This window comes from Seriola dumerili, unplaced genomic scaffold (assembly GCF_002260705.1).
Source record: "Seriola dumerili isolate Sdu_G_001 unplaced genomic scaffold, Sdu_1.0 BDQW01000081.1, whole genome shotgun sequence".
Taxonomy (NCBI): domain Eukaryota; kingdom Metazoa; phylum Chordata; class Actinopteri; order Carangiformes; family Carangidae; genus Seriola; species Seriola dumerili.
Window position 1 is genome coordinate 2,895,517 of NW_019174336.1, and position 13,230 is coordinate 2,908,746.

Sequence of the window (13,230 nt, forward strand, 5' to 3'; positions counted from 1 at the left end):
TGTAAAGACAGGAATGGAGACATGGACTTATATCTGGCAGCCAACTAGTCAGACATGCTGCACAGCAGTACTAACCAGTAATAAAACATGAGTGTGAAGCTTTAATCTTTGAGGTGGAAGACGTCCTGAGCGGCAGGGGGGAGGTGTAGCAATGAAAGCCCAGGAGAGAGGCTACAAGGCTGGGCAGCGAAAAGAGTCGACCTAGGGGGGCTGGATGGAGGGAGAGGGGCTCCACACACACTTAACGCTCTCATATTCACACACACTTGATTAAACAAAGTCCCCAGCATTGTTCACCGTCACACGCATGAACACACACAGTTTTAAGGGTCAAACTGTGTGTGAGAAGCAGCTGTTTCTTTGATCACTGAACAGCAGTTACCATTTCCCCTCTCTCTCTCTCTCTCTCCTCTGTTTTTAGTCTATTGCCTATCTCGTTCACCCAATCCGGTGTATTTTTTTTCCACTCGTCGAGCTGCTGCTGTTAAAGATGTTCCTCCTCCTCGTCCTCTTCTTTTCCGCTTTTTCTTGTCATCCTCTCATCTTCTCCTCGTCACTTTTTTTATTTTTTTGCATCTGTCCCTCCATCACCCTCCCCCCTTTTTCCCGACTTCTATTTTTCCTCATTTCCCCTTTTCCCCCCTTCACCTCCTCTCCTGTCTTGCAGTCTTCTCTCTCACACTATTGATACGTTTCATTCTCCAATCCTGTTGCTCTTTGTCTCTATATTTCTTTTCCCCTGCTTCCTTCCTTCCTACTCCTCTTCCTCCTTCGTTCACTGACTTCTTGTTTCTTATTGTCACCCTCCCTCATTTGTGCTCTACTCCTAATCACTATAATCTGCTCATTGTTTCTTTCTTTTACTCTTTTTTACATCCTTCCTTTTTTGCTCCCTCCGTTCCATCTTTCCTTCCTGTCTTCTCATTTTTTTTTCCTGCCTCTGACCTTCCTGTAGTCTTTTCCATCTCTTTGCCTTCTCCCCATCTTCTTTGTTTTTCCTTTTTAATTATCAAAGAACAAAAAATAGATAAGAAATAAGTAATGAAATTAAATACAAACAGAAACATGGTAGAGGTAGCTATGACGGAGTATTAGGGCCACACTGAGGAAAAAAAGAAATCTGAATATATTACAATTACAAGAATTAAAAAAAAAAGGACAGTCAGTGTCAGCTGCTGTTTGTCTGTCTAACTATAGAATGAACTCAGTTTCTTCACAATCTTGTCAATGTCCTGATGACGACGATGATGATGCTGATGATGAGGAGGAGGAGGAGGAGGAGGAGCCAAAAGATGAAGTTTCTCCTTATTAGTGAAACCTCTGCTAAAGTAGAACTTCACAGGGTGCTCCATGTTACTAATTTTAAAGCTTCCCTCTAAAACAACATGGAACCTAAAATTCTACAACTTTATTCTCGCAATTTCAGATTTAATTTCCCTCGATGTCGTCCTAATACTACAGCGTAGGTAGCAGACACTGGACAGGTAGGAGGTTTTTCCTGCTGCCCCAACACATCTAGAAAAATAACAGACTGGATACTGGACACAAGTGTGAAAATTAACAGTGACAATATTTCAGAAATGATTCAAGAATAAATAACACACCTGCTAAAAAGTCTCATCTTATATGACCATCTGTTGTTATATCAGTAGTTCTTAAAGTTAACTTTGCAAAAACTAAGACAAATACAGAAAAGAAACAAGCGCCAAATGAAAATTTTGAAATTGAAAAACAAGGGGAACGACTGTGCTGAACAAAAAGGAAGTGTGTGTTTTAAACAGAGGAGAGCGAGCAACAGCCAGAAGAGAGGAGGTCCTGGAGGTTAACAAGGCATGCTGGGAGCTATGTGTCATGGCTGACATGACAAGCTTGACCTTGGAGCAGGGCAGAATGTCTCCTCCCTCCCTGTTTTCCCCTCCTCCCCCCATCATCCACCCCTCCTCCACCTCCCTCTCTTCTTTTTCTCCCTCGGCTCTTGTCTCTCTCCATCTTATTCCCCCTGGCCAGGACAGTTGAGTAATAGACCCGGCCAGTGTATGTATGAATGGAAGATGATCCTGGAGAATATGGACACGAGAATTAGCCAAGTACTGCACAGGTTTCTAATGCATTCACTGAGCAATTTGTTAGGAACACCTCTACACCTGCTGCATTATCCAATTCAATCATCCAATCAGCCAATCATTTGGCAGCAGAGCAACCAAGCACTAACCTGAGGATGAAAAATGAATCCATCCCTGACGAGACAAAAACTGCACTTCCTTTAATGGCCACTTCGAACTTTACAGCAGAAATAAACATGTTTACAGCCTGGTACAAAAACAGTTTTGGTCTCTATAGCTAGTTTCCTCCTTCATGACAGCTGTTTATACACAGTAACTCACCTCTTTACATTTTATTAAAGCTTAAAGTTCTGTAGAATTGAGGGCGTGGCCTCTTTGAGTGACAGGTGGGTGAGCGTATGCTTGCAGCAGACCAGCATACATCAAAGTCTCAGCTTCACACACGCCCCTCCTCATTGACCATTTTTGGATTAGCTCGGAGTTGGGGGCGGAGTCAGACACTGCCAAGATGGGGATGGTGGAGCAGCTCACTCTGAGCTTCAAAACTGCTCTTCAGAAACATATGGGTGACGTCTTGGAGGCTAAGTCCATCTTTATTTACAATCCACGGTTAGAACTGGAGCTATGCAAATCCACAGAAATTATGTGATGCAGTTGTGTCAACATGGAGCAGAGTCTCAGAGTCGAGTCAATTTTTATTTTTATAGCGCCAATTCACAACATAAGTTCTCTCAAGGCACTTTCCAAATAGAGCAGGTCTACACCTTCAATTTATAATATTATTTACAGAGACCCAACAATTCCCACCAAGAGCAGCAGCTGGTAACAGTGGCAAGGAAAGAGAGAGAGATAGAGAGCAAGAGAGAGCACAGAGGAAAAGATCAAGAACATGCAATGATAACAATATTAATAATAGTGATTGTAATGGCAGTAGGAAAATTTCCAACATCTTGTAGGACTGAGACTGTTCAGAGAGCATCGGGAGGCCCCACCCAGTATTAGTATGGTGCTCCTAATAAAGTGCTCAGTGAGTGTTTAATCACTTGTGTGTTTAGTACAATTAGTTCTTTATTTCCACCGGTTGGATGTTTTGCTTTGTTGTTTGCTCTGTTGTGTTTCATGCCAGTAACGCTCATGTGAACTGCAACTGAACTGAAAGTGAGAAACATCAGTCAGCCTTTTTGTCCAATCACAGCAAAGCATCAGTTATATTTTAATTAAGTCCAATTAAGTTTTTATCACTTTAACATGTGAGATGGATAATCGGCAACCTGGCTTCTGTCAGTGTGTGTGTTTGTGTGTGTGGTGATCTAAAGCTGTACAAAGTCATTATGCTGTCAGCAGTGTGTGTGAGCAGGTTAATTGGAACATAGAACACAATGTTAACAAGGATAAATCAATGTAATTATACATAGTGTAATTACAGTTTTTTACACACCCCTCCCCACACGCACCCCCACCTTTTTTTGGCTGTTTTTCGTCGATTTGACTATGGCGTGTGTTTTTGTGTGTCTGTGTGTTTGTGTCTGTGTGTCTGTGTGTGTGTGTGTGTGTGTGTGTGTGTGTGTGTGTGTGTGTGTGTGTGTGGGCCGTGGGGGCGGCATGAGTGTTATTCATTAATTAGGCTGTTTTCTCAGAGATTAGCCCAGCATCAGCTCTGTTACCTTTAGTCGCCTCATTCATTAGCACAGCATCATTCATTAGCCCTGGCCACTAATGAAAAGCCACTTTTAATTGGCAATGGAGAGATAAGGGCTAAATGAAAACACTAAATATAGAGGGTGCGTGCGTGCGTGCGTGTGTGTGTGTGTGTCTGTCCATTCATTTCTAGATAACAAGGAGGCCCAATAAACCTTTATTAGCTACTTAACCAGGACAGTTAGCCTGATTATAAAGACCAACACAGAAACCTTGTGTGACACACACACACTATGTCGTCATTACCCTTGTGGTCAGTCTGTTTCCTGTGATGATTCAGGCTGATATTTAGTATTAAATAAAAAGTTTTCGTGTCTCTCTCTCCTCAGCCGGGACAACCACAGAGCCGTCCCCTCCAGCCCCGCCCCCTCCTGAGGCTCAGCCGGTAGAAACCAAGGCTCCTGAGGAAGAAATGGATGTCACCGATGACGACATCACAGCAGGTAGGGACAAAATACAGCATCGACAAAAAAAGATTCATTAAATGACTAGATTTTGGTTTCTTAAACACATTCAGGAACAACTCCTAGAAATCCAATGTTTGATGTCAGATATCATATTGGGGAATCCATGTTTATGTCTATATTGGTATAGCTAGGTCTGTCCAGTGATGAGCAGGTGAGGGAAATGTATGTGTGTTCACAGCTCAGAGCCTTATATGCTGCGTTAATGAAATGGATTCATAAGTGAAGACTCACTGTTTGTGCTGCTGCATTGAATAGCAGTTTGAGTATCCACCTCCAGTGTGTAGGGCGCCGTATGACTGTGTCAAGTGGAGACTACTGCTAATACCACATTTTTCAAAGACATTTTATGTTGTCATGTTGACATGAAGGTGCACAAACTACACAGGTAGGGTTCTTTGGGTTACCTGGCTTCACTGAGATTAACACTGGTTATCCTGGATGATCACTTTCATGAAGCTGGTTATCAACTGGCTCAGTTAACTCTATTCGCCTAAACCACAGACGAGACTGTGGATGTGACAGTTGTGCGCTTTAGTGTGTCCCCCATCCACTCCAGTTCTGCTGTTGATGAATGTATTCAAAATGAAACGTTGCCTCTGAACATAATCCAGCAAGTGACAGTTTAATTGGGAAAACAGTTTGAACATGAATCTGACCTGGATGATCAGATGTGGGATGCCTCCATTCCTAACAAAAAGATGTCTCTCTTCCAAGTGAGGGCATGAATTAATTCACGGCTCTATGATCACTTAACGCTAGTGCTGACCGATTAATCTTATTTTCATCATAATCACAATATGAGCATGTGCAATAAACACATCGCAAAAGACTGACTAGAACATGATGAATTAGAAAAGATTATTTTATTTGCACAAGCCATGCAGTCACACCAGGTTTCCAAGGCGCAGCGCCTGAGCCAAAGGAACCGGAAAAAAACTACAGCGTGTCGGTATCAAGCTGCTCTCTGACACACACAGCGGACAGCACAGAGGCGGCGTTGGAGACAGTGTGGAGTGAACCTTTTGCTGGAGTTGACAACAGCTAAAGTCGTAGCTCTGTGAGTGTCATCACAACCTTTGCAAGCAATTAGCGTCCTACATCACACCACCAGTTCAATAAGATTTAAACATGAAGAAAAGCTACATTTCCAACTTCTCCCTACACCGCAGTTTGTTTTAAACTAGCGCAGCGAGCTAACATTAAGCTAACAGTGAGCTGCTATGAACAAGCTAAAAGGAAACTTACATACTGCAGCTTCATTTGCCACAAACTTTTGTAAACTACAGCTACAGCCTGAGACAGCAGCCAAGCCACCCCCCCCCCCCCCCCCTCGCAGCAGCATTACCTGCAGCAGAGGGAGGAGGACAGAGGAGATGACCCATAGTGACCTCTGTCTGTGTTCTTCATTCAGCTTCGCTCAGCAAAACTGTGTATGCACACTTCAATATTTGTTTATTTATCGCAAGTCATACCGTCCTCACACTATTGAACAGTGTCAGCGCACATCGCACGTTTTCCTCATATCGTGCAGCCCCACCTAACGCTCCACTGTGACCATCTCGCAAAACAAGAATAAGATGGCATCATTAGGCACAAGGTGAGAGGCCCAGAGGACAACTGCTGCTCTTTCGTGTTGGAAGAAACAAGTTAAGACGGTTTTAGCATCAAAATGTCTTAAAGCAACTTCTGTTCGCAATTTACCTTAAAGTTGCTGTGAAATGTTTGATGGTGTTCGTGGTGTAAAATTCAGGGATTCTTCTCCCCAGTGATCTGTGGAGCCTCATCTGGTTTGATATGAGAAACACTGAAAACTCATTTATCATTTATGTGCTGCAGAATTCAGGTGTTTTGCTCTGGTGACTCTGAATGTAGGTTAATCTTGGTGTGTGTGTGTGTGTGTGTGTGTGTGTGTGTGTGTGTGTGTGTGTGTGTGTGTGTTAATCAGTGCCCCCGCAAACCCATGTGCACTGCCAGTGTTGTGTGACCGGCATGGTGTTAAAAGCAGTTTGGTGTTTAGTGTGCACACATGCTCTCCTTCTCTCTCACACACAGTAAGGTGAGAAATGATTCTCTCCAGGAAACTTTGACACCTGCAGTACAGGTAGAAGACACACACACACTTTTCTGCTCCATTTGTCTTTTGTCACATTTCCCTGAATGTTTAACTGTGACAGACACACACAGACAAGTAGATCAGTGTGGTACATCTCCTCTAGTGGCAGTGAGGACACTCTGACAAAGCAGTACATTACTATTTACTCCTGATCACAATGTAATAGCTGGATCATTTACACATAAAGTTATAGTGATTAATGGTACTTACCTTCCTCCTGCATCGTTTCATTAAACATGATAAATCCAAAAATTACAGACACATAAAATTAGAATGAACGCATTTTTCTGAAGTGTAAATTTACATTATTTCAGCTCTGAAAATGCACAGAAAATGGCTCTAACACGCTCTCACTGTCTCTTCCACCCATCTTCTTTCTTCCTCCCTCCATCCTTCTCTCAGACCAGTCAATATCGCAGACGTGTGTGACAATTTATCATTTCTCACAGCTCATTTTTCTCTTATTGACAGCAGTGTTTTTTCATTCAGTCTCTGCAGTATTAAATCTGTTAGCAGACGCCTCGAACACAGAGCAGCCTCTGAATCTTTTCTGCTGTGGAGAGATGTTGAGTTTTAAAACTTTCCCCACCATCCTTCCTTCTTTCCTTTGTCTCTCTGTTTTGTGAACTTCTCTTGTGATAAATCCAGTAAAAATCATTAATGAGAATGTGTTGTGTTGGGAAACCCATGTGAACCTATATGAGTCTGTCAGGTGACAGAGAAACAGCTGATCACATTTAATTTGTGATAGTACCAAGCAGGTTAAAGGTCTTTCCTTTAACATGGTGCATGATAAAACAGGAAGAAGTTACGTTTTTGTCTCTGCTCTGCTCTGTTCTTTGAAAGCTGCTTGGATTTGTAGCCATATTCCAATTGGTTGATTTGTAGCTCTTTTCTGATTGGTTAGTTGGTTTGCAGCTCTATTCATTTTGGTTGGTTGGTTTGCAATTGTATTCTGATTGGTTAGTTGATTTGTAGCTGTATTGTGATTGGTTGATTTGTAGCTGCGTTCTGATTGGTTAATTTCTAACTATATTCTAATTGGTTGAATTCGAGCAGTATTCTAATGGTTTCCAGCTGCATTCTAATTAGTTGTATTCTAATTGGTCAATTTGTAGCTGTATTCTGACTGGTTAATTTCTAGCCATATTCTAATGGTTGATTTCTAGCTGCATACTAATTGGTTTATTTCTAGCTGTATTCTGATTGGTTAATTTGTAACCGTATTCAAATCGGTCGACTTGTATCTCTTTTTTGATTGGTTATTTAGTATGCAACTCTTATCTGATTGGTTAGTTGATTTGCTGCCCTATTCTAACTAGTTGGTTGGTTTGTAGCTGTATTCTGATTGGTCGATTTGGAATATCTCAGTAACACCTTTAGGGAACTTCTTCAAATTTGGCACAAACATTCACTTGGACTCAAGGATGAACTGATTAGATCTTGGTGGTTAAAAGTCAAAGGTCAAGGTCACTGTGACCTCACAAAACTCGATTTTGGTCTTGTGAATGCGATATCTCTGGAACTCGTCAAGTGGACCCTTAAACTAGTTTGAGTGGCTCAGGCATACAGCCGTGAAGCAGTAATTCTGGTTTCTCTCTATTAAATGAGAAAGAGAATTATTTTACAACAGTACCTTTTATAGTAGATTTCTTTTATAGTAGACATTGTTTTACAATGACATATTATAGTGATATGTTTAATAACACATTTAGGGCAATTAGGAATCATTAAGGAATCTGTTAGCTTCATTATTGATGAATATATTGAATTTTTTTTTAGGTATGAATTAATTTTTTCGCTTATAAGATGTTAGGAAATTGTGAAAGTGCCTGTCCTGAAGTCCAGTCCAAAACCTAAAGATTACACATGATATAAATGGAAAAAAAGAGCAAAGCTTAAAATTGGAGAAGGTGGAACCACAATGGAATGATTGACATGTTGATTGATCATTGACTTAAAGTATTTATGGATTATTAAAAATTATAATATCATAATCATGCAGGATAGCTGGGTAAAGAAGTCTTACAAAGTTAATACTGCCAATCCAATTTAAGTTTTTTCTTACTGAAATTAGTGAGTGCTAACATGCTAAGACGATTAAATTGATAAGTCGATTGACAGAGAGCTAACAGTTAACTTTCTTAATTGAATAATCCTAAGAAGTCATTTTTAAAGACAGAATGTGAAACATTCTCTGGTTTCAGCTTCTCAGATATGTAAGTAAAATATAGACATTTTATAGACAAAAGAATAGGGAGACAAAGGACACAGTCAGACCAACATGTCAGAGTGTGATGTCTCACATCTAAGTGAGTTGTTTCCCTGAGCTCATCAGGTCATCACCATTCAGCTCTATTAAACGATTGTTTGAGATTTTTTTTTAAAATCCTCACTCCTCCATACACCAAGAAAAAAGGAGGAAAAAGGTGAAGAATTAATGGGAAGGGGGAAGAAACAAAGGAGGGAAGAAAAGAGGAAAGAGCAGGGGAAAAAGAGATGAGAAGAGGGGACAAAGGAAGAGAGACAGATGTCGACAACCACAGAATCACTAGGTTGCTGCAGGCTGTTACCACGGCGATAGACTCATCACCTCAGTCTACTGTCTCCCCTGTCTGACTCACTCGCTCACTCGCTCGCTCACTCACTCGCGTGTGTGTGTGTGTGTGCGCGCACTGTAATTATGTCCCTGGCAGTGTCAGGGGATGTCATTAGGATGTGCAGCCCTCCTCCTCACATACACCCCCCCATGTCACACACACGCACACGTACACACACACACACACACACACACACACACACACACACTTCCTTCAGTTCAGTTCAGTTCATTGAATCTCTATTGACATGATATTTTTGTGGTAAAATTAGTTGTGTTGCCAAAGCATCTCAACAAAGTAAATAATATTTACTGTGTCGTGTCAACATACATGAAAGTGAAGATACATGAAAGTCACAAATAAACAAAATGAAAAAACAACTGGTGAACTTTACTTTGGTAAAAAGAGAATAAACAACTTGAGACAGTTTTGTGTGTATTAGACTTGATTTTATTTATTTTATTTTGAAAAATGTAATATTTAAAGGTAATTCATACCATAACAACTATAGCACTCAAATGCTGTAATGTGGACAATAAGAAAAGGTGAATGAGAGAACAGCAATCACAAAGGCCAGACATGCTCACTCCAATCTATTCTCAAATATGAAACACACGAGACTTGGTATAAACCTCGTCAACAGCTGGACTGTGTATGAGTATGAACTGTGGGCTTAGGGCTACGCCTCTTGTTACAGGCACTCGGACAGTCACCCAGCCGCCCCGGCTTCCTGGCTTCTTGAGTGCTGCAGTGAAGCAGAGTTGCGCTTCCAATTCACTGAGCCTCGCCTCCATTACAGCCAAAAACTGCATTTATTACATGTGCACTTGTCACTAAAGGAGGCAGAGGACATAATTATATATTTCACAAATGTTTAATGAATACCAGTGTGCCAATTCCATTGGCTGCCGTACATGCCCAAGCCATAACAGAACCAACACCATGTGTGACTTTTTGTATGTGTGTGTGAAGTGCAGCCTGGCGTTTCTTTTGTGAGACTTACCAGCTGTTTGCATCTTGTTCTGAATCCTCTGAGGTCATGAAGGAACATGTCCGCCTACATCTTTGAGAGCATTGTTGACTTGCTGTGCATTCATGAAGAGGTTTTTCTCTACCATGCAACTGATTTTTGCTCTTTTTCAATCTTAATGGCAACTGTCAACTCTGAGCCATGTGTGAACTGACAGTCAAATGACACACAGCTGCCCGAGAAACATTTAGTAGCCAAGTGTCTAATTATTTTGAATGCTTGCAATTTGGACGCTATGTGTTAAAAGTGATCTCACCCATTGTTCTTTAAATAATGACGTGAACCTGCTGAAAGTAAAGCTGAGACTTGGCACTTCAATGTAGAATCCATTATTTAATTTCAAATTGAGTGAGCTGGTGCACAGAGCCTGAAGAACAAAAAATGCAAAGCTGTAAAAAAAAAACATACATTTAAATACAAAAATTTGTTAGAATAAATGTAATTGCGCAAAATAAATATGGTTTATTTTAATATATTTTTCTATTTTTTATTTTATTTTTTATTTTTTGGACAGTTAAAGATTTTTTATTTATTCATATGGCCTGGACTGTATATGATGACTTGTTTTAACAGCCAACTGGTTATTATTAATTCACTAATTAATATTCAGTTGAAATTTGAGGTGTCTCTCAATCACACCAAGTATTGGAACTAAAACTGTGTTAACAGTCTACTAACTGCTCAAGTGCTTTATAAAGTAAAGTGGTCAAACACTCTGGTTACAGTCTCTCAAATGCATGGACTGAATGCTTTTCAATGTCAGCTGAATCAGCGGAGGTTTTTTGGTGTTTGTATCATTCACTTGTGCTTTCGGCTGTTGTTCAGACAATAATACCACTGGTAACTGCAGTGTACTCCAGTTCAACACAAAATATCTGTAAAATGTCATTAAAATCTGATCATATCAGCGTGGAACAGTAATGTGGTTCCACACCAGAGGGAAGACTGCCTCCACTAACTGAGAGTATCTCGTCTCCGCCTCTGATGGAGAGGGTGACCGCAGGGAGGTCAAAGGTCCCTGCTGGACACAGCCCCACCACCCCCCCTCCTTCACTGAATCACACACACACATTTTCTCTGTGCTGGCGGGCATTTTGTCTTCTGAAGCATTCAGGATGGTGCAGACATGATCAGCTGATTGATTCCAGCCAACAAGATGTGAAATTAAACTGAAGATGGATAACTGTAGCTTTTTTTAAAAAAATGTTTTTAAATTTAAAGATGGTTGATCTTTGTATTCACAGTACAAACTAAGACATTAAGACATTATGATTTTCTCACAAAGAAAACATTCAATGAAATGAAGATGTAGTAATTACACATAACAGTCCACACAAGCTTTATTATTTTTTATTTCACATCAATTCCTCATAATAAAGGAAAGTAGACATAAAAGAAACAAACAAAAATGAAGACAAGAAGGAGGGATTTCTTCTTCTTCGTCTCTTTCTCTTTTTCACCTGTCTCTCTCTCCCTCTTACTTCTTCCTCAACCCTCTCTCAGTGGTTGTGCACAGCAGCACAGATAGAGGTCAGACGTCAAAGGTCAGGCTGACCCTCACCTCTTGGTGTCATTAGCCCCGTTGTGATTTGGTTAGCTGAAATGCTAGCCTCCCCTGTTAATCTAATATCAGAGCCTGGAGGTCGTTTGGGTCAGATCACATTTCTCCTCAGAACAGATTGAACTTATGGAGAGATAAATGTTCGGAGCTGCGACTCTGTGTGCTCTGATTGTGTCTCTGCTGTTTTACACAGCGAGGGACCCAGCTGGTGTATGGGAAAATTATTGTATTACAGACAGGAGTGAAGTTATTGTCAAATATAATGAATGTACAGGAATGCATTTCTGTGGTCTTCGGTACAGAAATGGCAATATCAAAGATGGTTAGGAGGTTGCACTGTATAGTTTGGTCTGATACAGTGACGTACAGTATGGTATATTATACTGGTATAATATACTATAATATGGTATAGAATAGTAAAGTATGGCATGGAATAGTATGTTGTGTAATATGTAATGGTATAGTATAGTAGTGTGCAATAAAATTGTATATTTTGATATGGTATGGTACAATATATCATCATAGCATTGTATAGTAAAGTATTGCGCAGCATAGTATATCTCATCATAGTATAGTATAGTATTGCCTAGCGTAACGTAGTATAGAATAGTATACCATAGAATACCATACTACAGTATAGTATAGTAGTGTGCAATATAATGTGTTATAATAGAGTATATTGTGGCATGGTATGTTGTAATATAGCATAGCAAAGTATAATATAGCCAACCCAACTTCTCCAGTTTACATCAAAAATGGTAAAAGACATGTGCCTATCACAGACAGTTACACTGTGATACTTTGACTTTGTTATTATTTGTATTGATAGATAGATAGATAGATAGATAGATAGATAGATAGATAGATAGTTTATTTATCCCCTAGGGGAAATTTCATGTTTCATTTGTCATCAAATTGTTGTGCCAGGTATTGTCCTGAGAAAAGTTATGAAGCCCTTCAGGTTAAAAACAGTCAACCAGCACCCAGAATGCATGCATGTATGAACCTCCCCACACTGGTCAGTAAGAAAATTAAAAAATCTAAGGAAAAAAACATCTTCAAAAATATTCTTAGACACTGAACCGATGGGTGCATGACACAAGGTGAGCTGGGTGCTGTTAAGATGTCAATGATGGAACATTAAGGCACAAATGAACTCACAATTTAATATCTGATGTTGTCACAACTCCTATGGACAATTTAAAGTCTCAAATTCACAACAATCAGACACAGAGACAGACACAGTCAGACAGACGGACAGACAGACGGACAGACAGACAGACAGACGGTAAAACCATGTAGTGTTTTAATGTGGAGTTTTCAGGCCTGTGGGCAGATTCAGATGTTAATACTGGTCACATTGATCAGGATGAAGCTCAGTTTTCACCTCAGAGACTCTGATCCTCTACTCACCACACACTCATAAAACAGAAAACACACACTCTAATCGGCTTAAATGGAAATGAGATAATGGGACAAAGCCAGAGAGAGAGAGAGAGAAGGAATTCTGACTAATCAGATGATCTACCCTGACCCACATAATTTAAATGTTTGTGTCATTTTGTACATGTGTAGTCTCTTCAGGCTACCTACCCTCCCTCCCTTATTTCCATTCAGGTATTAGGTCAGATGTAAATAGTCTTTCACTGAATGGTTTCAAGATCAGTGAGCAAAGCAAATTTCAAGGACAAACTGAAA

The 13,230-nt window shown here is 40.2% G+C and overlaps 1 protein-coding gene across 2 annotated transcripts in view; it reads left to right on the top strand.

The window, feature by feature from the left end:
* The window catches only part of wdr7 (WD repeat domain 7), a 120,504-nt gene that overhangs the window by 57,445 nt on the left and 49,829 nt on the right, over positions 1 to 13,230 (top strand). For both annotated transcript variants that reach the window (XM_022744457.1, XM_022744458.1), the window contains exon 22: positions 4,091 to 4,204. In XM_022744457.1, the coding sequence (XP_022600178.1) occupies positions 4,091 to 4,204 (114 nt within the window). The remainder of the gene's footprint in view (positions 1 to 4,090; positions 4,205 to 13,230) is intronic.